Here is a 26,917-nt window from a genome sequence, read left to right as displayed (position 1 = left end):
AGAATATGCCATATATGTAGATTCAATTAATCAGTATATTTGATACTTTAGAATCGGTTTCAAACTAGTTGTATATCTTATTATCAATCTCATTAAACTTTTAAATGTAAATTTATGCAGATGCGTATCAACCTTTGGATTACGGTACACTGTTCTTGGTCTTTCAGTTCTATGTATGTTGGACAGTTCTATGGCTGCATTAAACTGATAAAATATCTGAAACATCCATCATCAGTACTAATCAGCATCATTTAATTACTAATTAAGCTCACACCAAACTTTTTATTCATTTAAATATTTACAGTTAGTCAATGTTTTTTCAACCAATTTTCTCCATTTCTGATAAAAAATATATATACATTATTATAATAGTGAAAAGCAAAAGTGTGATAATATAAAGAAATTAATTGCAAAAAGAGAGTCATGGACTTTAGTGGGTTAGTCTCACTCTCACGGACTGATATGTTGCAAAACCAGGTGAGGTGTGTGATTTTTTTACTTGGGACTTGAGGAATTCCCAGAAATGGAAATATTAAATTTGTGGTTCCATTACCGTATTGACTCACACTCACACCCCTCCTTTCCTTAAATATCTCATATGACTCTGTCGTCTTCTCTGTTTGTTCTCAGAAAATAAACTAAAAAGACCTTTCCAGATTTCAGAAACCCCTCCACGAATTACATAGCAGATTCCTCACAAACCAACCACCACACCCCCCCCAAAAAAACCCGGGCCTGTGGCATAGCCTGTGGTTTTCTTTCTGGTCAAGGATTCCCGCACTTGGCCAAACAACATCTTTGAGAAAGTTATTTGAAATTTCACGTTTAAGCATTCATAAAAAATATAGAAAAAGAAAAAAATTAAATATCTTCATCATTTTCCTTTCTGTTTCTATTATTATTATTATTTGAGATAATTAAATACACATATTGATTGAATCCTAACTTGACCAGTCCTTCCACGCTATGATTGAGAGGATTTTAATGGGTTCACTTTCATTATTATTATTAAGCCATTACTAGTAAAGGTGACACAATCATACTCTTGTTTGTATTAGAGTTTTGAAAATAACACACACCTAGCTATAGCTTCCCCCAACAACCTATATTATGTTTATATATGTTTCCAACAAGTACTTAATATTAAAAACAAAGAGTTCAACCTTTTGTAGGGGATAAAAAGGGTGTCTGAATCTACCTGGAAATTGAGGTGGGTTTTGTCCGAAACTCACAGAAGAGACATTATCTAAGTAATAAAAAATAACCAATAATAATGACAAAGATATATAAATATATAAAGACTGAGTGAAAGACACCCAGAGAGAGAGAAAAAAAATGTCTCGGCTGTGATTAAATGAGAGTAAGATATATAGAGAAAGAGAAAGAGAAAGATTTGAGTGTGAGGAGAGGATTCAAACACGACTATCCCAAAATGGAGGTCTTCTCCAATTGGACATGATCTTATCTCATCTCTCTTCTTATTGGGAAGGCAAGGGATCTGTGGATTTTTTTTCAGATCCAAATTCAGTCTGTTGCTTTTTCTTTTTCTCTCCAATTTTTTTTTTTTCTTTTTAAAAAAACCTATAGGAGTGGCCAAAATACCAATAATTCTGTCATGCACGTGATGGAAATACTATTTCTTCTCAAAGATCTAATTGGGAGAGACCAAAATTTCATCCCTAAGCATTACCCACAAGGACCACTTCTTTGTTTCTTATTGTACCACACCAATCCCAGCTAGCTATATCCACAAAATTACTTATATAATTCTCTTGCCGCTTTTACTTTTTTCATTTAGCTGATCAACTATTAATATAGATTAGATGACCATCACTTTCTTAAAGGATCTAATTGATGCCTTTTTTCTGAAACATTTATGCATCTAATTAAGCTTATATTATATGAATGTGCATAATTAATTAGTTAAAATTTTGGCAAGGGGTGTAAAAATCCCATGTGCCTCATCAGGGAAGGGTCTAAAAATCAAGTGCTAAGACGGCCGTTGGATTGGGAACCAGGTTATCGTTACGTCAGGAATGACCCACCATTTGATTTGTTTGCCAATGAAGTAACATGGGGTGTTTTCTACTTATATAAAATATATATTATTTATTTATTATTTTACTTTTAGAAATTAAAATCTCTCTTAATTTCTTTCCCAAGATTCATAAAAGGGATACATGTACTCTGCCTAATTCAGCAAATTCCATTTATACGGTTTGTTTTTAATTAAAAATCTCAAATCATTTTTTTTCTCTACAAATAAAAGAAAAGTTAAAAATTGAAAAGGTTTCTTCCTATTTCCTAATACTTTGAAATCCAACGAAAAAATATGAGAAAAACAGAAACAATATGTATAGAGAATTTTACACTGAAAATAATGATTGAGTTTTTTTCATCACGCAAAACCTTAAAGTAGTACTCTCGTACTTACGTTTCCATCTTTCTCTATTTTTTTTTTTTTTTTTGGGTTCTCTCTCTCTCTCTCTCTCTCTCTCTCTCTCTCTCTCTCTCTCTCTCTCTATCTCCCTCTCTCTCTTTCTCTCTCTCTCTCTCTCTCTCTCTCATTGTCATATCTTGCAGCTCCATCAAATAGTTCCCCAGTTTCCACATCAAACCCATAATCAGCACGCCTCTAAATCGGCCCCCACACATCTCTCCCCTTCAAAGAGTCTTTCTACATCAAATAAACCCTTGTTTCTCTCTCTCTCTCTCTCTCTCTCTCTCTCGGCGGTCTGGAAAGAAAAAGGAAAAAAAAAATGCCCATAAACCACTTCTCCTCAGACCTTCCAGAAACACACTGGTGGACTCAACAGCAACAGCCCTCTGTTATGGATAATAATACTCCTTCTTCCAAACCCCATTACCTTCCTCCTCATCATCCATTATACCACAGTAATATTAACAATCCTTCCCAACAACACTACTACCAATCTTCTAATTGGCACAACTCCAATAATCCCCAACACTCTACCTCCATCCCCATGTACCATACGCCAAACAACAACCTTAATTTCAATCTTAACAACCAACTAGACTACAATGATGAAGACGTTGACGACCAAATTGCCGACAGTGCCACCGAATTAAACAACAACCAAAACCAAGACCAATACCAACAAGACCACCTTGAGAAGGAACCCATGTTCGAGAAGCCTCTGACTCCGAGTGACGTGGGCAAACTCAACCGCCTCGTAATCCCAAAACAACACGCCGAGAAGTACTTCCCACTCGGTGGTGGTGGTGGTGGAGACTCGGTCGACAAGGGTTTGTTACTGAGTTTCGAGGACGAGTTGGGCAAGTTCTGGAGGTTTCGCTACTCGTATTGGAATAGCAGCCAGAGCTACGTGTTGACCAAAGGGTGGAGCCGTTATGTGAAAGAAAAACGGCTGGATGCTGGCGACGTCGTTTTGTTCGAGAGGCACCGGACCGACAGTGAGCGCTTGTTTATAGGATGGAGGCGGCGAACGGTGCCTGATAGCGGCGGGACGGTGGCTCAGGTTAATGGTGGGGAAAGTGCTGGTGGGTGGACCAGGATGCTCTATTCTGCGCATCCTTATCCTACGCATCCTCATCATCACCATCACGCTGTGCCATACCAACCTGACTGTCTTCATGCAGGTTTATTGTTCACATTCTAACCCTATCTCTTCCTCTCCCACCCCCCACCCCCCCACTGTTTGTTAATTCATTTTCATTTTTTCAAATATTATTTATTTATTTTTAAAAAAAATGAATTATACGGACATCAAAGTGCGTGATGAACACCTTCCAATTAGTTGGGAGAAATGTGCCCGTGTAACACTGTCTTCAGCGTCCAGGTTATCTGGGAGCTCGTGTGCTTCTACTGAAGAAGCTAAATCGATCTCCATTGTTGGAAGAGTGAATTACACGCGCTATTTCAAGTTTTACCCATTCAGAAAACTCCAAGTGAAACCTTATAATTTTCCAAACTAATTCTATCTCTTCCAGTAAAAAAATTTCTTTTTGTTTCTTTGTTTTTTTTTTTTTTTCACTTTGACCGAGAAAAAAACACAGCACTAGGGGGATTTCTCTTAAATCTCTTTTACACTTATCAATGGTAAAAAAATCTTCGAATAACACAGCACGTATTGCGTGATTATACAGGATCTCCTGCTCAAAACCAAACGACGCCGGTTGGGAACTCAAGGATTTTGAGGCTTTTTGGGGTTAACATGGAATGCCAACCTGATGATTCCGAACCGTCCACGCCAGATGGCTCGTCTTTGTCAACCCACGGTCCATCCCACCAACAATTCTATCCTCCTTACCATTCAGATCACATGGTACGCCATCCTTTTTTTATTATTATTTATATTTATATTTTTAACTTATTATTATTTAAATTAGATTAAGGTTACAAGCCTTCGACAAATAAATCACATGCTAAATCTGATCATTAACAGATTATAAGCAAACGTTGAATAAGGCAAAGAGTAGGCAATTAGGGGAAAATAATTATTTTTAGTCTTTGGAAATATCATGGTCTCCTTTCTTCCCAACAATGCGGGTACATCAAATTCTGGTCAGTTTTCAATGCTAATATTTATCTATATATATATATAAAAATGCAGTTATGTATTAAAAAAAATGATTGTGTTAAGGTAGAACATATTCCCTATCTCATGGATTACATAATCAGAATAAGTAGGGGCATGATCTGATGGGCTTTGATTAGTGGGCCATACCCAAGAAAATAAGCTCAGATGAAAACGAAATATGTAAAAATAGGAAAAGTATTTGGCCGGTTAACATGAAGGGGTGATAGGGGGGTCAACGTGGCTTGGAAATTTTGATTTAAAAAGAAGGAAAAAAAAAAAAAAAAGTCTTCTTTTCAGTTTAAAAGTTGGAATCAAAAGCATCTGGTACCAAACCGAACATAACCCAACTAGGGCCAGTTTGGTTTGCGTTGATTTGAATGAGATAAAGTTGAAAATCAACAAGACTATCATTGGATGGGATTTTTTCTTTTTCCATTTTTAACTCTCATATTTTAATAGATTAGGTTAGACAGATATAGTTGTGGTGGTATAAATAAAAAAAAAACCTTGGTCACGTGGATTTAAGGGGAAAGAAAAGAAAGAAATTCAAACAAAATAAGCCGCAATTATGAAGGCAAGTAATTAAGAGAATAGATGGTCAACTGGGTTTGTGTCTGGACGGTGGTATAAGTTAGGCATGTGGGAAAGACGCTCAAATCCGGCACTTGAATATTTTCTCGGTCACAAAAATAAAATAAAATTTCTTTTTTTTTTTCTTTTTTTTTTTAAAAAGGCACTGATTAATACAATGTGGTTGTGATTGGTAATAGGATTTCACTTTCTCCCAAGATGTCAAACCCATGAGAAATCGTCAAGGATAAAGATCTGTGGATGTGACGTCCTTGGATTGACTATTATGTAGCCCACTCGGAGGAAAGTTGGAAAATCTCCACAAAAAAAAAAAAAGAAAAAAAAAAAAGAAAAAGCATAAATATAAGTATATAAAATATATTTTATATATGGAAGAAAAATCGAAAAGAAAAAATAGTGGGTAAAGAGACAGAGAAAAAATCCCAGATTTTGAGGCCTACTTTGGAGAGCCAGAGGAGAAGTAAGGGCTTAGGAAGGGAACCAAAAGGAAGGTGGAGTGGTAGAGGGGGGAAAAGGACTGCAGGAGAGCAGATTAGTGAGGGAGAAAAAGAAGTCGTCCAAATTATTGAAAAAAAAAAAAAAAAAAGAGGAAGTGGGTCCCAGATGGAGAAGCTAGGGCTGACGTTCATCAATCCGTGCTTAAGGGGGAATTTGGGGGTCGTTGAAAATTGAGGGAATGAGGAATCTATTTGCAAACTGTTGAGATTCTCCCTGGAGATTTTTGCACACAATGGCACATCATAATAATGGAAGAGGGTATGGTGGTGGTGGTGATGGTGGGTGGATGGGTGGGTGGGTTTGTGTGTGGATTGGTGGAATGGGTGGACTTGAATAGATGGGTGACAGCCGGGTCTCGTACTTAGCCCACTCCCCCCCCCCCCCCCCCCCCCCCTTCTCTCTCTCTCTCTTCTCTTTGTATTTATTCTTTTCTTCCCCCATACTCTTGTAGTAGCTCCATACTGTCTCTCCTTGTTGCATTTTGCTGCAGTAAAATGAGAAGCTGAAAAACAAAAAAAAAAAAGAAAAAAAAGAATTAAGAGTATTTGTTGGCTGGTACTTCCTTTACCTATGAATCATTGAGTCCAAGAGAAAAAAGAGCTAACAATTTTGCGGATTTGGCATTCACTCGTGTCATCTGATGAATTGTGAAGTGTACCAATCATGCTTGCTAATTTGGTAAACTTCAATGTCAGAAAGAAGGGAAAAAAATCAAATACGTGGTTCAAATGCAATTAATTAGAATTTTGCTGAGATATTATGAATCGTGTTATTTGAGATATACCCACTTTTTCAAGATTGGTATACCAGATGTCAGTCATAATAATGGTCCCCTAGGAAATTGGATTTTCATTTATTATTTATTATTTATTATGATTTTTTCTATATTCATGGTTTAGCTGTACAAGTTTGCAAATGATTTATCTCAAAAGCAAATAAAAAATGTAGTCACTAGAAGCTTGGAGAGACTTATCTGAATTCTGAACACTGAGAACAAGGTAGATTGGAGAAGATAAGCCTGTAAAAACAAAGTTAATCTTATCTGAATTCTGAACCAGAAATCAGCAATCCAACCCACAAAAGCACAGGGAATTATTCTAGTACAGAAGACAGCTTTGGAGACATGGAAGCCAGTTTGAAAACCATGTCAGAATAGATTGGTTCTACTAAATACAATAAGACTGGAAAGCTGGACAAGGGTAATATTCCCCCATGCCTAATAGTAAGACACTAACATTATTTTATTACTATAATTTTTTATTGACACTAACATTATTTTATTACTATAATTTTTTATTTTTTATTTTTTTTATTTTTTTCAAACAAATATGAATCACAACTTGAAACGTATCAAATACAATAAAGCAGTCAATGAAGAGGGCCAAATGGGAATATAATGATCACGAAAATAATGAAGCATAGTAATAAGATGTGGATTATGCATTACCATTGCTTGATCAATAATTCTTACCGACGTAATTCGTCAAAACATAATCCTTTAATTTCTTCATAGCCCAATCGGTTTAGGACTTCTCACCACCAAAACAAAACAAAAAAATTCCATGGCTCAAAAGGCATGTCAACTCACGCTGACATGCAACGCAATAATTCTCAGATGTCTCATTAATTCTGGAGCAGCAATCTAGTTACAGGAGAATCCAAAAGGCAAGTTGTTCAAGATCCGCTGCATGGACCAGGTTAGATGTGCTGTTCAAATACACTGATAATTAGTAATAATTTGTGAGTTTTACAATGTAAAATGCTAAAAGAAAATTGCAAAAAGAAAAAGAAAAAGTTGGTTAGCTTATTGCAATATGCAAATCCAGACATACCCAATGCCTGTCCAAACAACTTAGGTACATGTCTTGTACAAGCAACGAACATCCGCAAATGATGAATTAAGGAACATAAGAAGTGCAGAATAATTGTGTGGCTAATCAGATACTGTGTCATGTGATTATGAGGGCCCATAAAGATTCAGACAAGAGTGATATCCATTGACCTCTCTTGGCAATGGCGTCCAATGTTCAGTGGCTCACCCTCTCTACAAGTGGGGAGGGTCCTTTAGATATGTGTTGGCTATCATTGGCCTCAAGGTAGTGCCCAATCAAATGAGTGAGGGGACTCTTCCTGTATATTAGGTTTGTCCTGCAAGAATAATTCAATCATTCCATGACTAACTACAGTACAAATATAGAAATACCATGTGAGTTTTTCTTCATTCCACTTATGTTTTCCTCTTTATATGCTTTATTGTTTTGGAGCTTTTAGGGTCAACCTCACCTTCACCTCACTTTTACCTGCCATATGAAATAAAGGGCACGATTCTATACTCAAGTCTCCTGAGGTATAAAGAAGAGCAGTGATGTTGATATCTGCACATACACCAGATATATTATACATTTATGGATACCAAAAAATAACTTAAGTTACATACACAGAGAAACGTCAGAACCTAATAGTTTAGAAAGACTATATTACGATTTCAAAGGAAATACTCAAATGGAAAGCACAAAATAGTAAAAAAGAACCTTAAACTTCATTCATATAGAGAAACCACCACCGACCTAGCATTTAAGATGCATACGAGTAATTTAATAGTAAACACTCACATTCTTGCCTCTTATTTGGAAACGAAAATCCATCTGATATTAGAAATATATTTGTATTATATATAAAGCCAATCCAGATTTCATGAGCCCCAAGGCCCCATCAGTGATATGCAGAAGATAAGGTGTCATTAGTCATAGTCATGGATTATGAATCTCATATCATGTTTCCTGAGAAGACTTAAAGCAGGAACCATGTGCTTGAAAAGACTAGGAGCACAATCCAGCCATGAGGCGAGAGATGATATGTGGCAGCCCCACAAATGATATTAATTAAATAGAGAAGCCCACACAACAGTCTCCGTAACAAAACTCTTGCCCAAAATAGTAAGCGCAATTGATAGCTGGCCATAATTTTTCCCAGGATAAAACAAAGCCAGCTTTGTTAAGTAGTGCTTTTCTGCAGTTAAGAGAAAACGACCTTATTAGCCGAAAGCAAGAATTATGCTAGTCATTTTCTGTCTTCCACCGCTCCACCATTCTGTTTACCTGAATCTTTCTTGAGGAAAAGACGTGTTGCTGTATAGGGTTCAATCTTAACAAAATAATTCATAATCATAAAATGATTAAATGTTGAAGAATCCTATGGGAAATTTTATTTCCATCAAAAGCAATATGGTCAAAGGAGATAACATAAAAGAGAAATTCCTGGCTTTTGGGTTACGCCCATTTCATCCATTTTCCCAGACACATCAACATAGAATAAAGACGGTCAACATTTCTATTCAGTACATTAATTCTCACTCTAGTTATAGAGATCGGAATATAAAATGAAAATTAAAGGCAAAGCATTGAGAAATCACTGTTAATGCCAAAAATACAAAATTAGCATCTAAATGCTTCAAATCTACTGAGCCAGTTATCTAAAACTGACACTACAGAAAAATGAACATGAAGACAAGGAAACGGAATCATGAGCTAATTCAAAAATAGGAGATTATTAAGGCATCCTTCATGTTGCACTTCATACTGATGGAATTGACACTACAGAAATAGGACACGAAGACAAGGAAACGGAATCAGGAGCTAGTTCAAAAATAGGAGATTATTAAAGCATCGTTCATGTTGCAATTCATACTGATGGAACACAGCAGTTATAAGTCTTTTTACCAATTATCAAAACTCTACGTGCAGAAGCATGTCATAGAAATTTTCTGAGCTTTTCTCAGGGATGTAAAAAACTGTAAAGCATACATTGTAAAATAAAATAAGGTTAGTATTCACAAATCAAGTGGAAAATTTCAGATTGCAAAAGAGTTATTTGTCCCCGAAAAACATATTACAAAGTTTCTGCCTTTCTGGTATATCCACATTCAGCAAATTTTCCTTAAAAGAGCTAAAACTCTAAAATGCAACAGTTAAAGCCAGTAATTTCTTACAAACAGAGCTCTTGTAAAGCACCAAAACTCAAGTTAATTATTGTTGTGCTGGAGGATAACTAACATTAATTGCCTCTTCATTAGAGATTTTAAGTAGATTGATTTGGTTTATCGCTTTCCTGTTGTGATTTAGAATCCTTTTTCTCCATAGCCTGCTGAATGCCTTCTTGATAGCCTTGTATAAAACTTTTAAGAGCATCTTTATATGCAGAAGCCCTTGTCATGTAAACACGCTGTAAAGCAGGCCTTAATGTCTCCATTCCTCCTCTGGCCGCAACAGCTGTTATTTTCATCAAGAAATAAACATAAGACTCCCATTAAAATTCAAACTTCCAAAAAGTGAAATATTTGCAGAGAAATATCTGTCTCTCAGAAGGGGGGGGGGGGGGGGGGGGGGAATTCTTGGGACGCCCAGCAGGGGTTAGTAGTTATGTGAGTCACAAGAAAACAGGCTTCAAGAATGATTATTAGGTTACCATTAACACCAATAGCTCAAGTTTTGGGCTCAGTGGTAAGATTGCCCTATCTAACCGATCTCCTATAATTTATAAATATTCTCCATCATAATCCCACAAATTTATTTCAAAATATAGTACTGCCAATTAATGCAGTTACCCAATAGCAAGCTCCCAGCCTCATAGAAGCGACTAGAAACAAGAAGGTTGATAATTCTTGCTACAGATGTTGCCATTACAGTTTCACCTTCCTTTTCTTCGACAATTGGTGTACAGTAAGGATCACCAGGCAACTTGTGAAGCATTTAAATGATCAAACCAGCACCACTAACAACCCGATACCATATATCTGAACCTTCTAATTGTTATGTCCTCAACGAAACCAAGTATGTAGATACTTATGGGTGTGTTTTGTAGTTAGTTTTTACTTCAAGATCTTTTTCTTCTTTATAAGATTTGAAATTAAATACTAAACTTTGAATCAATTGTGAATGATGTAGATTAAGAAAATGTCTACAATAGGAGAGTGTTATTACTAACACCTAAACTTAATAACAAGTTATACTTATTATTATCTAAACTAATTCAGCCTTAAGTTTGATCTTATAAGACTCATTATTATTACTATGGTTTTCAAGAATCAAAATTTTGTGAAGTTTCAAATGCATATATGACAGAGGTGGTACTTACGGAAGTGGCATATGCTTCAAGGAACCAGTGTTTGCAAATCATGTTATCAGGAAGTCAAAGCTCGACCATATGAAAAACAAGTCGACAACCTAGAACCAGTTTTTTCAAAATCGATTTTCCCAGAGACAATCCATGATGGAAAGGTTATTACCAAGATCTTCCAAGGTAGAAGGTTCTTTCTCTTTTTTCGTGCTCTTAGCTCCACTGGGCATATCTTCACTCTCTTCAGCCTTCTTGTAATCATTAGGCCGAAGTTCAGGACCAATATCACGAACCCAGCTTGCAGCATAAAGCCTAGAAGCCTCTTTCAACACCTGGAGCATATCAGAATACAAGATTGCATTTATTACAAAATCACCAATTCAGATCATTTCACAAAACAGAGTACCTATTTATATATATATATATATATATATATATGTATTAACCAAATGTTTTTCAGGCCAAATAAACAGTATCGCCAAAAGTGTATATCTCCAAACAAAAAAACTATTTGACTCACTCTATGAGCTGAGCAATTGCAATATGAACTAGAAAGTGGGTCAAAACTCTGCACGAATCAACCCCAAATTTTACAAAAATTTCAACAGAAACAACTAAATATTTACCATCCACCACTTCAATTTACAGGAAACTATCAAAACGAAAAGAAATGAGAAATCCGAGCGCAGACATACTAGTAAAGTTGAAGTTAAAGAAGAATAAAGGACTGGAAAATTAATTAATTAATTAAAAAAAAAAAAACCATACGAAATAGCGTTCGTGGAAGGTGAGCTTTCGACGCTTCTTGATATGAGGAGGGTCCGGCAACGAAGATGGAAATGCAATCTCTTTGAGATCGTAGCGAATGTAATCGTATATTTTCCTACACACTACCTTCACTTTCATTTTTCAGTTCCCCAATTATTACGCCATGAAAGTCTGCTGAGGAAAATACGAACAATTTTTTTTAAAATAATAATAATAAAATGACAGAATTAAATACAGTTTATAAGATAGTCGACGAAGAAGAAGAAGAAAAAGCCATGCCTTTAGAGGAGCTGGAGCTGGAGTTGGTTGCTGCTGGCATCACATTGGAACACCGGCGTGATGGTGTTCAGTCTGAAGCTGCAGCGACCGGCGGTTCTTTGCTGTGATCGAGAAAGGGAGGGAGCGAGAGAAAAAAATAAGGGTAAAATACCGTCTACAATCATAAAAGAAAGTTTAGAGAAAATATATTTAAATTTTTAAACTAAAATTATGAACTTGACCCTAAAAAAAAAAAAAAAAAAAAAAAAAAAAAAAAAAAAAAAAAAAAAACAAAAATTATGCGAAAATATTTAATTTGTGAGTTGAATTGAGAAAGGAAGATCTTTTTTTCTTATTTTCTACATTTAATTAAAAATTAAGTATAAAATGAGAATTATAATGGTTAGATTAAAGTTTGTAATTATCTATTTTACAATATACACATTTTTTTTTTTAATCATACACCATAAACTTAATGAATAACTATTAAGGTTAAATTTTTTTATATAAATACAACTGTTTCTTGTAATGATTAATATAACAATACATATAAATTGCTTATAAAAATCTTCTAAGCTATTTTAAACTAAAATCACCAACTGATTAAAGAATAAAGGGGCTTTCAAAATAACATTTGACAATAAATCTGGTCTTTGTTTTCACAATTACAATGCTTACAACAGATATTATCTTTATTTTCGCCTTTACCATATTAGATCATATCAATTTAATATTATTTTAGAGAATAGTTATTTAATACGAAATATTTATTTTACCAGTTCACATTCCAACTGGGGAGATGTTCCTATTAAAATTTTCACAATGCTTTTACCCTATTAAAATCCAATATATGTACACATTTTATCTGGAGTTGGAGGTTTCTGTGGCAATGATTTTTTTTTTCCTTCTCTTTTATTGTTAATATTATTATTATTATTGGCTGATATCTAATTTGATTTTTTGTGTTTGAACGAAATTAGGCGATTGAATATCAGGTACAGCTTGACTTGGTTTTTAAAAAAGACAAGATCAAGCTACCAAGAAGAAGAAGAAGAAGAAGAAGAAAAAAAAAAAAAAAAAAAAGGGGTACTTGATTATGTAACTTTATATAGTATCTACTGACTTTCTATATGTTTTATAGCTTTCTCAAGGTACCTCTGATTATAATTCACCAAAAAGAAAAGAAAAGAAAACAAATAAAGGCATCATTTTGTTATCATAGAATTTTGAATCTAGTTTTAGTGGCGCATTTGTATTGAATAGATTCGATATTCAATCTAAAGCAAAAATCTTATATATAAAAGTATCCTATATTTATGGGTATCGTTTCCAAAATCAAGTACCTTGTGTCGTGTAACAGACTAAGGTAACTTAATACAATTCCAAAAATAAATAATAATAATTAAAAAAAACCAAAAAAAGAAAAGAAAATCTGGAAGAATCAAGCGGATGCCTGAAAGCCTACAAGTAACCATGTACAAGTAAGTTTTGCCAAAAGGTATGTTTTTCCAGGTCATGTATATAAAAATAGGAGACTTGTTAGGTAATTGTTGAAAAAGAAACCAAAAAACATATGCAAATCCGTTTTTAGTACACCGTAAAAACATAAGAAATAAATAATTTACCCTAATTGATTCCCAATAAAACAGCCTCATCTCTCTCTCTCTCTCTCTCTCCCCACTTTGTTATTATACGACAAGTAGAAGAAGAAACCCACAAGACCTCTTCAAACTCTTACTTTTCTTCGTCCTTTTCTAATGGATCTTCAACCTTCTCAATCCTCCCAAACCCAAAACCTCCATGGTTTCTTCTTTTTCAGAAAAGAGCTTCGTCTTATACTCACCTTCCTCATCCTTTTGATCTTCACCTTTGTTATTTCGAGCCTTGTAAGCCCTTTTGATCCACAGTTTATATTTCGTTTTGGTTTATTATCACAACTCTTACCAAATAAGTCTAACAATAATAATAATAATAATACTAGTTCAGTTGGAGCTTGTGATTATTCATACGGTAGATGGGTCCCAGATGAGAGTTATACACTTGAGTCTTACACTGAAAACTGCCCGTTTCTTGACCCCGGTTTCCGGTGCACCCAAAACGGAAGAAAAGACGACGGCTATCGCCGGTGGCGGTGGCAACCGGCCGGCTGTGATCTTCCAAGGTCAGTTTTGTCATCTGGCCTTTGGCAACATGTTATATTGCTTTTGCATGTCACTCTATGCATGCTTTTTTTCTTTCTTTTTAATTAATTTTTTTTTTCAAGGCAAAAACTCAATATAGAAAGGTAATCTATCATAAAAAAAGAAAAAAAAAATGAAAATTACAGGAGACCTTATTCTTGGCAATTATTAGAATAAATAAGATGTTTAATTTCTAACAAACGCATGCGACAAGAAAAGAAAGATTATACCTTTTAAATATTTTTTAAAACCTTTTTTCAGTTCCATTAAGGGGAAAATAAGTTCCTTGCAATTATCTACCATCCAATATGTGTTTGTTTTAATATTATACAAAACATAAAGGTTTTCGAAATTCTTGTCACATAGTATATGAACTTTGAAAAGCTTATAAATTATATTAACAAATATATATATATATATATATAATATAATAAAACACTTTCCAACTACTTACTAAACAGCTAGAGCCAAGATGAATATAAAATATTGGTTTTATCGACTGAATTAATACTTTATTAAGCATTTTATTTCAAAAGTGAATTTTTAATTTGGTTCTTCCTCTAATTCTCAGATTCAATGCAAGTGATTTGTTGGAAAGAAGCAAGAACGGAAGGATAGTATTTGCAGGGGATTCAATTGGAAGGAATCAGTGGGAGTCTTTTCTGTGCATGCTTGCCCAAGGAGTGTCAAACAAGTCTTCAATTTATGAAGTAAATGGGAAGCCTATAAACAAGCACAAGGGCTTTCTCTCTATGCGTTTCAACGAATATAATCTCACTGTGGAATATTACAGGGCACCTTTCCTTGTTAACATTGGTCGTCCACCACAAAATTCTTCCAAACAAGTCAGAAGCACTGTTAAGGTCGACCAATTGCATTGGTATTCCATGAAAGAGTGGAAACGCGCAGATATTCTAGTTTTCAATAGTGGCCATTGGTGGAACAAAGAAAAAACACTTGGCATGTATGATTTTCCTTTTCCTGCTATTTGTTTTTTTATATATATTCCCTTGGTATTGCATTTTACTTATAAATATTCTAATGGAAAAAGGTAAATTATTTTCTGCCTTGTGTCTTGTTTTTTTCTTCGGTTCTGAATTTAGTAAAACTGTAATGTGAGTTCAGGGGCTGTTATTTCGAAGAAGATAATAAAGTGAATATAACGATGGACGTAGTGGAAGCATTTCGGAGGTCCTTACAAACATGGAAGTCCTGGGCATTGGAGAATTTAGATCCTCAAAGGACTCACGTTTTCTTCCGTAGCTACTCCCCGGTACATTACAGGTAATAAAAAAATCATGAATAATTATGTAAATATAAAATAAAACAAAATCATAACAACCAAAAAAACTTGTTAATAAAAAAGAGGGAAAGAGAATTTTAGATAAGGTTTTCCATCCCATTCACGTCAAATGACAATATACATTTTCAGTTGTTTAGCATTTAACCAAAAAATGTATTATTTTTTTAGTAATAAAGAATAAAATTTCAGTAATACTTTCTTTTACTTCATGGCCTCCACCACAGCCTAAATGTAGTAATTACAGAGGTAATGAATTTTTGATGTTTTCTTAACACATGAAATCGCAGGAACGGCACATGGAACGAAGGCGGCTGGTGTGATTCAAATGTGGGACCAGAGACAAACTACACAAATCTTGAATCTGATCCGTTTCAAAATCTTGTTATATATAATGCAATCAAACAAATGGATTATGGAAACTGGAATGTCCAGTACTTAAACATCACATATCTAACGGAGTTCAGGAAGGACGGTCACCCTTCAAAATATCGTGAACCAGGGACTCCACCTTCTGCTCCACAAGACTGTAGCCACTGGTGCCTGCCAGGAGTGCCGGACACATGGAATAACCTTCTTTATGCTTATCTACTGTCAAAAGAATTCAGAACCAAGTGAAATTCACCCTACATACTAGAGGAGATACCTTGTAAATTGAAACTTGTTTTGGTCTGAACTGTGCATAGTCAGCAATGGTTATACTCAGGCTGCTTCTTCCACACCTCCATCGGGATTTTCTTCACTGGTTTCCATTTCCTTTACTTTCTCAAGCTGTCTCAAGAGATCCAACCTTTCTGTTCCATATGTAGATGGTATCTGTGGAAAATTTGTAAAGGTGAACATTCATACATATTCCCATTAGAGAAGACTTTCAGGAAGAAAACTATTGGGGATCAAAAGAAACGCACCAGGGCTGGCACATATCTTTGAATTGCAGCCAAAATAGCTGCATGCCCTACTGCAGTGACCTGTTGGAGATAAGTTATATACACAAGTATTTCAACAAGAGGCCATGATTTCAGCAATATACCACACAGATTTACATAAATATTTGCATAGCTTCGTTAATTTAGACAATTAGTTGCCAAGTTTAAACAGTCAATTAAATATGTTCCAAAATTAGAGCAAACCATATAAATATTATTTTTTAAGTACTTCACCGGGCAATTATGCAATCTCTATTCTTACTTAGGCAAGTTGATATTAAGTGTCTGTTTGGCAGAACTTTTTTTTGGGTCAAAAGCTCTACTTGAAGGCCAAAAGCTCTTTTGTTAAAACATAAAGGTGTTTGGCAAAAGTTAACAAGTACTTGTTGATTTAAAAAACAGCTTTTTTAAGCTGTTTTAGATAAGCCCAAATTTTATGCAAAAGCACTTTTTTTAAACTTATATGAAAACTGAATGAACATTTAATACAGCTTTTTTAGTTTATATGAAAACTCATTGAGCATTTAAAACGGCTTTTTATTTACAGTCAAACACTTATTAACTTTATAATAAAAGCTCTTTTTCAAAAAGAACTATTATACAAAACTCTACAGACTAAAGCTCTATTTCATCAGATATACCAAACCGACCTTAAGTCTCTATAAAAGGTCTATGTGACTTCAGATGTTGTGTACCGTGTAAAAACAGCATGTTGATAAAGATGAATAACTTAAACATTCATAATCTTACGGGCCAGACTAAAAGAAGAGGAATCCTAGACCTAAGTCTAGCCCCCAAAAATAGGGTGGCTTCAGGAGCCAACAACTCTTTACACTATTAAACATTATAAACTAAATACTATTACCAACACTAATTCCATACTAAATATTATATTTTTATTTTACTATCAACTAGTAAACAGGCATTGTTAATCTGTTCTAGAATGAATATAGTTTATCTTAGTCTGTCAGAAACCATAAACCATTCTCCGTACCAAATATTTCCTAAGACTATTTACTATTATATACTTGTCCCAAGTCCCCATTTTAATAGCAAAAGCAGGTATCCTACTTAAACTAGAGAATGAAAATCCTGGATTGAGACAAGGAAAATCGAGTACCAGATAAAGAATAAAAAATGTGGCAGAGTTATATGCGTAAAGTCCAAGAAAGAGTTGAGAAAGAGATATTACGGGAAGAAGCATTAAAACACCAATTGGAACAACTGATGCTAAGTCGGTCATAGTTCTCCGGAGGGATTTCTTTTCTTTTTCAGTCAGTTCATCTCCTATCAAGGTCCTTCTAAGCAACCCCATAGCAGCAGTGACATCAACAGCTAAAAGCTGAGTTCCTTGCAGGACATCCTATCATTAATAATTTTTTTATTATAACCAGACAGCAACAAGAATAAGAAAGATTATTTTTGCCAAAATAAGAGCAGAAAATGAGCTCCTACTATGCTTGCTTCTTTTAGCTTGCCAAATGATTTTTCAATAATATTTTCTTTCTTCTGAACCAGGAACAGTTGAGTAACACTAGCATCTGAAAGCTTAACATCCTGATAGACAAATTTATAGTAGACAAAAAATTAGTAAAGCTATAAAGTAACAATGTTAATGACATGGATCAAGTAGTTTTCATGATAAGATGCAATGAAACCATAAAAATAATATGTGCAAGCTGCTAAACATTTCAAGATATCCTGAATACCTCCTCATTTTCTGATTGACCAGTACTTCTTTGAACCCGTTTTTCAAGTTCTATAAGCTCATTTCTTAAATGCTCAAAACGATTAATTTCATTTGATTCTGAGTCCACTGCACAAATATTTGAAGCCGTCTGCTCAACAAATTCATTCTCCTGTGTGCCAGAAAATGACTTCCATTTCAATAAATTGCACTGATTTCCAATTTGGAAAAATAAAAAAATAAAAAATAAATCTCTGGAAGCCTTATTGAATCTATTAAATTGAGCTGTGAGGAAGCAAGGAAACAAAAAATAACCAAAGCCCGGGGTAAACAAAACCCTATTATTTGCATCCAAATTCTAATTACAAAATTCGAAAAGTATGTAAGAAAAAGTACCATTTCTACCTCATTCACATGCTTTCCATGCAATAAAAGATGCACGTATTGTTCATAAGAAAAATAATAACAAATTGGAAAGCAACTAAAACTTACAAGCGTACTGCAAAGGCACAACAAAAACTGTTAGGAAGTCTAGTCTTTAGCCAATGCCTTCTATCTAAATTATTAAGAATCCCAGGTACAGGTAGTGATACAATAACGGAACTTTATCTATTTAATCCTACAGAATCCTCTCCCTATTGATATGAAATATTTAATTGTGTGGCTTTCCTAGCTTGTACTAGAGCACTGATTGGGTGATATTATGCACTGCCTCTACTCGACCAATCGATAAAATGTTTATTTTTGGTGTCTGCTTTAGAATTGATATAGAACTGAAATTCAGTCAGAAATGAATCGTATGCTCCGAGGTAGAACTTTCTCCAAAAAAATATAATACACAAGCTGTTAATATTATAGATCATAGCAGGAATGAGCATACAAATTCATCAGAAATTATCTCAGGATTGGCCTTCCTGGTTGTAGGGCGCATAAAGATGCTCCATAGGCCACGATTTTTACCAGTGATCCTGAGGAAAAATTAAGAATGCTGTTTTGGTAAACAAAATTAAGGGAATACCAGGTCATGCATGCAATAACTAATCACAGAATTAAATGGATTTCAAGCATGTCGACACAAGATAAACTTACAAACCTTTTGCTCCCCTCTGCCATGGGATTAACAACCTTTCCATTACTCCCTTTCAGAATCTGTTGCTGCTCACTGACAGAAGGTGGGGTTTGAATATAATCGTCTCCCTGGATGACCAAAAAACAAGTGTTAAGTAACATAAATGATAAGATGGACAATTTTCAGTGAGGACCAAAAATGCTGCATAACTACGCCGGATGTAGCTTGACAGTATGGAATTAATACCAGGACTTGGTATGGAAGCTATTACAAGATATGAGGAAATACCTGACGAAGTGAGGCTGCTTTAGCTCTGAAAGATGCCTCCAGAAATTCAGCCTCTTTTTTAAGTTTTCTTATTTTCTCAAGGTCAGAACAAGCTGCTTTCAAATGCTCTTTTCCAGAGTTGGAACTTGAAACATGCAAATCTTGAAGCAACTTTTCAAGTCTTACCAAAGCTCCTTCAACACTCTCCAAAGCCTAATACCAAATGCCAATACCATTACTTGGGCATCTTCATGATTTTCATAGTAATGCTGTACGAATGCACATTTCTTTTAAAGGCAAAATGCTCTGTAAGAACTAGAGAATTAACTCTACTGAGCACTAATCAATCAGTAATGGATGGTAATGCTAAAAATGCAGCTAAAAATATGCTAACAGAGAATATTAGACTGGTTAACCGTAAGTCGTTGTTATATCAAAAACTTATATTTGTAAAATTATGACTTTAAAAAATTATCAAAAATTTTCATTGAACTATAATGCACTTTGTAATGAGTAATTCATAGCAGATAAAGTCAACCTTGTCAAAAGAATCCGACTCTTTCTCAGTAGGTGAATAGGCTCCAGTTCTAATCCTCTCAACATAATCACCAGTTCGGTTTTCCATCTTCTCATTCCTTCAACACATTTTAGAAAATTCTAATCTCAGTGGCTAACAAATTTAAGAATGTCATTGTCAAACTTAAAATGATAAGGATAGGCAACTTAGAAAGATCAAAATTGACCCATATCAGGCATGCCTAAACATAGTCTTGAGAGTCAATCTCAAGCCAAGCTACATGCTTGTTGTCTTTATAATGAAGATGCAACATCTTCACCTGAACAACCCACTCAGCAAGAGGCCTTGAAGAGCTCAACCATTGAAGAGTCTTTCTATGTGCACGTGTCACTTTTTTTTTCTTTTTTTTTCTTTTTGGTGAATGATGCGACACATTCCTTGTTAAAACCAATATGTTTTGAATGTATTTTACAAATCTTAACACAGCATAGGTAGCTATCTGATATTTTTAGAAGCGCCTATAAGGCAGCAACTAGTTTTTCTTTTGGATTGTCAGATCTATATTTATTGCCTCAGATGTCCATCTTCTCCACTTTTTGAGTTCTCTATTGAGTTGAAGAGCATCTCAATTTTAACAAACCATACAGCAAAGAAGTGAGTCGGGGGGGGGGGGGGGGGGGGATGGATGGTGTGGGGTGTAGAGAAAGAGAGAGAGAGAGTCCAACAGCTTTCTTAGCTTACTTTGATATTCCCATTGCTTCCATGCACTCCATTAACTTGTTGTGCCTGAACATTGAAAATCACAAATATTTTGTTAAAACATTTTACTCAAATGAAACTTTTTATAGTTCAAACACGATGTATAATGAGTTCAATTACCCTTTAGACAAGAAATTTGCTGCCTTAATATTAGAAGGGTTCTCCAGCCATTTACTATACTTAATAAAACTTTGCATCCAATAAGAGCATACTTCTAATACTTGTGGGATTGCTTCTGCATTTGGAACAATTTCTTGTTCACTTCTATGGCCTTGAAACTGCTTTGAGTTGCCAATGTTGCCTGGATAGAACGGAAGCCAGTCCAACTCTTCACAGACTACCTACGGAATTAAAAAGTATCTTAGAACAATTTTATAATCAAACCAATAGACATAGCTTATCAAGTCAGCAATGACCAGACATGCTGACCTCAACATATAACTGATAAGAACTTATAGATGACAGCTGAGGATAGTATAGAACACTGCCCCCGATAAGGAACCTGTACAGAAGAAAAGATTATTACTAAATAATCAAAATACTGAACGTAATTCAAATTGAAGAGGAAACTGGACCATCTTTACCTTACAAAGCCTTCGAGTGGATCATCCATAACATCGAAGCCATTGGCAGATAGGAAGGATTGTGTACTTCTGCCCAAGGCAACAAAGAATCCAAATATAGCTAAATCCCTCTCCAAAACCTGCAATAAATCAGCAATGACTGCCCATGACAGCATAGATGTAACTAAAACAATATTCATGCTTATGTTGTTTCAATATCTGGCTGTTTCCTGCATGTTTGTTAAACATGCACAGGACTCCTTTAAATTATATTATACATCCCAACCAAAATAAAGTCTCTCGCAAGAATATCTAGGGAAAGAATCAAATCTATATTCACAGGGTCTTATCAATACTCATACTTTATATGTCCCAGAGCATTCTGGTCAAACCAAATTGTAGACAAAATAAATTATGTTATCGAATATCCACAATCCTTCATTCGTCTGAGTCTTTCTTTTCCTTTTTGTCAAATTTCAGTATCTACTTGTGACCAGAGACTTGAATATCTACTCCGTTGAGAGAGACTCACTCTCTCACAAGGAGGATGATATTACAGTTAGGCTACATCCAGCAGACATATTTTTATTCTGCTTCCACATCATATCCCAAATCAAAAATACTTCTGCCAAACCAACATAAATATTGGTAACTAATTTGGTCTTCAGAATATCCTTTTCAACTCACTTATTTACGTTTCAAGGATGATGGACCTGATATTAAAGCTTGACAGTTCAGGTTTACAGGGTTCATTATGAAGGATTTAGAAGGAAGCTAAGAGTGTTAATTAGGAATGAAAGGCTAAAATTGTTATTTAGGAATGAAAGGCTAAGTTATAACTACTCTCTACGGCTACTTATTTAGAAGCCTAATGCACTAACCTCAATACTTTCAGATGTTGTCAGTCTCGACCATATTTTCTCTCTATCTATAGCTCGTTGCAACTGCTTTTGAACAAGATCCACCCAGAAAATAACTTCTTCTGAAGCCCGATCATTTTTCACTCTACATGCTGCAGCTCGTGGACCAAAATGAACAAGAAACTCTCTGCGAAGACCAATATCCTTTATAGAACGATAAGCTTCGCTTATAGGAATAAAATCAACCAGCATGTCCATCAATCTACCAGTTATTTCTGGAATTGTGGTAAAAAATTGAGAGCAAGAAACTTTCGCTGAGCCAAGTTTTGTAATTGCTGCATTGCATGTAAGCCCAAGCATAAGCAGTGATATGTCACTTGCCTTAACAGAACCCAAAGACATACCCTTTCCAGATCTGGAAGTAATTTTGAAACAATATTAAATCTGTATTCTGCATATTCATCTAACAAATCAAGATATACATCAATTTAGAGGAGATAACATACACAGAGGTTGCAGCAGTAAAGCGTGAGTCCCCTTCTATGTAATTTACAAAAGATGATACCACCAATGGAACTTGCTCAGACCAAAACCACTCATATGCTTCAGGTTGCTTGGTAGATAGTTTATCCCTCATTAAGCTCTCGAGCGAAGCTGATTGTCGTAATAAACTGTACCAATGCAAAATTTTAATACATTTTAAAACAATAGACCAAATGACAACAGTTTTATAGATTAATATATAAACAATGACATCCACAGATGTAAGTGCTAACCGACAAATGTTGCATGGTAAAAACCGCAGAATTTGAAATTTGAAGTCCCCCATTACATATTTTTCTTAATTCCTATAGAATAAAGCAAAGTACAAGTTCCTCACCATCAAGTTGAAGTATTTAAAAAGTTAAAAGTTTTTGCATTAGAAATGTAAATCTCAATCATTTTAAGCAAATCAAATTTACAAAATTTGGAAGGCTTTTTATGCCAGCTTTTAACACTTAAGACCTATAAAAATTTTAATTTTGAAATTTTCTATGCAAGACCAAAGGTTCATATCAAGCCATTACCATCAAAAGGAGGAAGAGATCTCAGGACACTAACCCATAGACAACAAAGACTCATAACTGATAGAGAAGCGTTCAACATCAGAAATGTATCTACTAAACAGATTGCCAATATGGGCATCACAGTTTCGAACAGACATATAGTGATAATTTCGGACATCAAGAGATCAATACCTCTTTTGGACAAAAAGGTTTATATCCCTGTCTCTACCATCACCTCTGGAAGCAATCTCACTTGCAGCTTGCAGTAAAGAATAAGCAGAAGCCTGAGAAAATCATGAACCTTCAGAAATCCTCAGCAATGTTTGTGATAAATAGTAAAAACAAAAATATAAATAAAAGCTGGTCAAAACACTAACATAATAACATGCTCAAAGAGTCCAGTGGAAAGTTTCCTTTTCATCATATAATATATGCATTGTCACAGCCGTTGCAAATGGAAATCTTGGAAGCAAATTAGCAATAATTATTGCAGTTATCCTGGTGATGGAAATATTACTGATGAAGATGTATGTGATGGCTGTTGGTGGACGATTGAAATTAAAAAATCAACAATAGTTACAATGAAGGATATCCAAAAAGAGTTCCACAACACTGGGGAGAACAGCCAAAAATTACTTTAAATATTCTAGTAACTGTGGATGTCCTCAGAAACAGCCGTATGGTTACACATTTCCACTTAAAAAAACTCAAAAAAAAAAAAAAAAAAAAAAGGGAGAAAATGTGCAACGTCTATGGATCCATTTAACAAGTATAAAAAGACAATCATCAGGCTAATGCAGACAATTAGAATGCATAGTAATGCATAGATGTGGAGTATCACAAAGAAACTTGCAAAACTTGATGGCAATACCTGATAAGATAGTGTTTTCACCCAAGCATTTCGGTCTGCACCAAGCCATGAAGTTGCAAACCACGAGAACCTCGACCACGAACCTTGTTCTTTGATTGCCAACTCAAATACCCTTGCTGCATCATGTAAAAATTGAACAAGTCCATCACTATACTCTTCCCCATGCAGAGTCTGATTAAGTTTGACCCTCATTTCCTCGACAACACTGCTGGTACTTGCTTGGGGAGTCCCATTAACTGTAACACCATCATCGGCAGATGCAAAGAGGATGAGATTCCCCATTCTTCTTGAGCTTCTAAACGTTAAAGAATGCTTCCTATGAGCGTGAACAGTGTTTTCCAAAAAAACCAGTCTTATAAGGCATTTCTTCCTTGAATTGCCCCAACAACTAAGTACACGATCCAAGCCACTAACTTTTTTGCAGGAATATTGCATTCTGGTTGCCTTATGTGAAACCCATGGATTTGAAGAGCTGCAAATATAAATAACAATATAAGCACTAAGCACATAAGAACTTTTACCACAAATAGGCAACTTTTACAGGCTACCACCAGTCATAGGACACCTAAACCTGCATTTTAACGGCTAAATTTTGTGATGCTTCATAATTTATTTTCTCCTGTAATAATCAGAACACACTTTCAATTTTCATATGTCAAGCAGTCAGAACTCTAGCTTCTAATGAAATATGGACACCAAAACTCATAGGACCAAAGTTCTAAATCAATTACACCAGCTCAAGCAGCCACATAATTTCACATAAATTCTAAGGTGCACTAACAGGTTATAACATCGGCAACATGAATAGAGGTAAAGAAAAATATAGGTACTAGAAATGTAGAAGTAATAGCAAGCGGAAGACTATAATTTCCATTTTATGCTGTTTGGTTCATGAGAAAATGAATTGTTATAATTTCCATTTTATGCTGTTTCGTTCATGAGAAAATGAATTGTAAAGAATAAATTGTTGCAAAATTTGATTTTCTTAGCTTATTCAAGTGAATGAAGTTTAACAAAACTAGAGAATGTCCAATTCTAATTTTTTTTTTTTTTTTTTACTCCTTTCCTAAAGTTTCTCGGAGGCCAAACAGCAGAATTCTAGATAAACAGACAAAAAGTAAACATAAGCTGGAAAAATAAATTCAACGACAAAGGGCTAAAACCTTATCATCTTTGCAAATATTAGATCACTCTGCCGAAAGAAAATGCAGTTGCGGAGAAAAATAAAAATAATCTAAGAAGAAATTAGAGAATTGTGGACCTTGACGGTAAAAGGCTGTTATGCTGAAATTTGGTAGCCATATACGAGAAAGTGCTTAGGTTCGCGGACAAAAAACAAGAACAAGAGAGGAAAAAAAAATATTCAGTAAAAACTGGTGCAACAATACAGATGATTTTGGGGGGCACAGTGTCTGTGTGCAGGGGAAAGAGGGAGCTGACGTGGCAACGGGCAGTTTATCCGTAGACGTGGAGAAACGAGTAATCACAAAGCGCAATAGGTGGTTCCTCCTTCGCCCTCTTGCCAAATCTAGCGGAGCTTCTTTTTCGAACTGCGTGTAACTTTATCAGCCCCCAGTTAGATAATGGGCCTTTTACAATTCATAGGCCCAGCGATGCAGTCATGGGTCTCTACACTTTGGGCCCAAAGGGTATCTTTTCTGCTATGGAGGAGCCCAAGAGGGGCCTCATTCCCTCTATAGTTGTACAGGATGGTCTTAATACACCTAAAAACCAAAATTAAAATTTCAAAACTATACAACCATGACTGGTCATATTCCTGGTTTCTTATGAACTTGATCCTTAACGCACAGGCAGTCGACACTCGCACATGAGAGATTTTGAGTTATGATCCAACATATATACAAATATCCATAGTTTTTTTGAATTATTCTTTTTCTTTTTTAGGATATTAAAGATAAAATTATTTGAATTCGAAATTATTATCTTAAAAATAAATAAAAACATTCCTGCATGAACAAATTGAGGTAGAATTCTCAAATTATGAATGTGGTATAGCGGGCATTGCATCATCTAAAGAGAAAGGCACATTCATGAAGGACACCATTTTTCTCCACCTCAGTTTCTGATTCATTAATAATTAATAAAGCAAACATAACAAAGCCAAAGGAAGTTAGGTTCGAAAAATTTGACTTATCCTCGTCTCCAAGTTGGAAAGAAAGACTTACGTTTGTATGCCATGCCATGCATTTATATGAACAGCAACTAGTTAGCTAGCTCAACTTGTTTTTTTCCATTTGGCTGTGAACAGCAAATCGCTAGGTAGTTGTGCAAGTTGCAAGTTGATGATGTTATGTCTACCATATCATATTTTTATATTTGATTTTGAGGTCCAATTATACTGCTATTAATTGTCCTTTACCATACAATATTTTTTGGACATGCCAAAAACTCATATTACCAAACCAATTTTCCTTATTTCAAGACACGCGAGACTTACCCATGATTCTTTTTTCTTAAGAGTAAAATGCAATTAAAATGTCCTACTTCTATGCCCTTTTTTTACCATACTCCAATCAAATAAAAAATAAATTTTTATTTCGTGATTCTAAATTTTAAAATAAAATAAAATATAAACTTGACAAAACCGTTGGATTGATACATCTTGTACATATAAATTGAATGTTAGATAAAATTATTTAAGAAGAAAAATATAGAATAGAGGAGAAAAAATATTGCAGATTAATAATATTAACAATAACATTTGGGTTCGAGTCCCATACGATTGGCAAGATTGACGCGGATATGTCCTCAAACTTCTTTCATTCAAAAAAAGAAAAATAAATGACATTTGTTATATTTTTTTAGCCAAAAAAAAAAAAAACATTTGTTAGATCCAGTGCATAATTAATTAATAGGCAATAATTCTGCTGCAGTCTGCAAAAACTTAAATGCCACTCAAATCAAGAGAAGTAGTCCCTATAAAATAAATTAATTATATTTTCCAATGACCTAATTTTCAATTAAATGTACGTAAGCAGGAACTATCAACAGAAGCACTAGCATCACCCTCAGCGATCCGAAAGCAACATTTAAATTCTTTTAGTGCTAATGATGTCAAA

General features: G+C 34.8%; 4 protein-coding genes across 11 annotated transcripts; 2 read left to right on the top strand and 2 right to left on the bottom strand.

Annotated features, from left to right (window-relative positions):
• The first annotated feature begins 2,527 nt into the window (after positions 1 to 2,527).
• LOC107415017 (B3 domain-containing protein At2g36080) lies at positions 2,528 to 6,542 on the top strand. 2 transcript variants are annotated; one of them, XR_009634896.1, is made up of 4 exons: positions 2,528 to 3,621; positions 4,129 to 4,307; positions 4,428 to 4,546; positions 5,333 to 6,542. XR_009634896.1 is itself a non-coding variant. In XM_048465414.2 (3 exons), the coding sequence occupies exons 1-3, from the start codon at positions 2,760 to 2,762 to the stop codon at positions 5,381 to 5,383; spliced, it is 1,092 nt and encodes a 363-aa protein (XP_048321371.1). In that variant the 5' UTR covers positions 2,530 to 2,759; the 3' UTR covers positions 5,384 to 6,542. The 2 variants fall into 2 exon arrangements, 1 of the variants encoding a protein (XP_048321371.1); XM_048465414.2 differs by lacking the exon at positions 4,428 to 4,546 and having other exon boundaries at positions 2,530 to 3,621.
• A 2,935-nt stretch (positions 6,543 to 9,477) lies between these two features.
• On the bottom strand, positions 9,478 to 11,997 carry LOC107415039 (uncharacterized). Of its 2 annotated transcripts, none has more exons than XM_016023304.4 (4): positions 11,814 to 11,997; positions 11,535 to 11,708; positions 10,936 to 11,098; positions 9,478 to 9,919 (listed from the first exon to the last, which is right to left on the bottom strand). In XM_016023304.4, exons 2-4 carry the CDS (start codon positions 11,670 to 11,672, stop codon positions 9,729 to 9,731), a joined length of 492 nt encoding a protein of 163 aa, XP_015878790.1. In that variant the 5' UTR covers positions 11,673 to 11,708; positions 11,814 to 11,997; the 3' UTR covers positions 9,478 to 9,728. The 2 variants fall into 2 exon arrangements, with proteins under 2 accessions (XP_015878790.1, XP_015878789.1); XM_016023303.4 differs by having other exon boundaries at positions 11,535 to 11,705; positions 11,814 to 11,994.
• Positions 11,998 to 13,490: 1,493 nt separating this feature from the next.
• LOC107415074 (protein trichome birefringence-like 9) lies at positions 13,491 to 15,890 on the top strand. Its single transcript, XM_016023349.4, has 4 exons — positions 13,491 to 13,953; positions 14,544 to 14,936; positions 15,098 to 15,256; positions 15,563 to 15,890. The coding sequence occupies exons 1-4, from the start codon at positions 13,550 to 13,552 to the stop codon at positions 15,888 to 15,890; spliced, it is 1,284 nt and encodes a 427-aa protein (XP_015878835.3). The 5' UTR covers positions 13,491 to 13,549.
• LOC107415073 (uncharacterized) lies at positions 15,351 to 25,371 on the bottom strand. Of its 6 annotated transcripts, none has more exons than XR_001581198.4 (19): positions 25,001 to 25,370; positions 23,838 to 24,309; positions 23,159 to 23,250; positions 22,427 to 22,591; positions 21,942 to 22,335; positions 21,082 to 21,200; positions 20,927 to 20,999; positions 20,618 to 20,838; positions 20,480 to 20,524; positions 19,760 to 19,856; positions 19,243 to 19,434; positions 18,979 to 19,082; positions 18,766 to 18,853; positions 17,908 to 18,057; positions 17,654 to 17,755; positions 17,391 to 17,561; positions 16,181 to 16,240; positions 15,919 to 16,088; positions 15,351 to 15,815 (listed from the first exon to the last, which is right to left on the bottom strand). XR_001581198.4 is itself a non-coding variant. In XM_016023347.4 (19 exons), the coding sequence occupies exons 1-18, from the start codon at positions 25,137 to 25,139 to the stop codon at positions 15,975 to 15,977; spliced, it is 2,700 nt and encodes an 899-aa protein (XP_015878833.3). In that variant the 5' UTR covers positions 25,140 to 25,370; the 3' UTR covers positions 15,638 to 15,863; positions 15,955 to 15,974. The 6 variants fall into 6 exon arrangements, 2 of the variants coding, with proteins under 2 accessions (XP_015878833.3, XP_048320979.2); XR_001581197.4 differs by having other exon boundaries at positions 25,099 to 25,370; XR_003055590.3 differs by having other exon boundaries at positions 15,638 to 15,845; positions 25,099 to 25,370.
• Positions 25,372 to 26,917: the final 1,546 nt, after the last annotated feature.

This window comes from Ziziphus jujuba, chromosome 11, assembly GCF_031755915.1.
Source record: "Ziziphus jujuba cultivar Dongzao chromosome 11, ASM3175591v1".
Classification (NCBI taxonomy): domain Eukaryota; kingdom Viridiplantae; phylum Streptophyta; class Magnoliopsida; order Rosales; family Rhamnaceae; genus Ziziphus; species Ziziphus jujuba.
The sequence above is the reverse complement of the archived record's forward strand: the minus strand, read 5'-3'. Positions and strand labels throughout refer to the sequence as shown.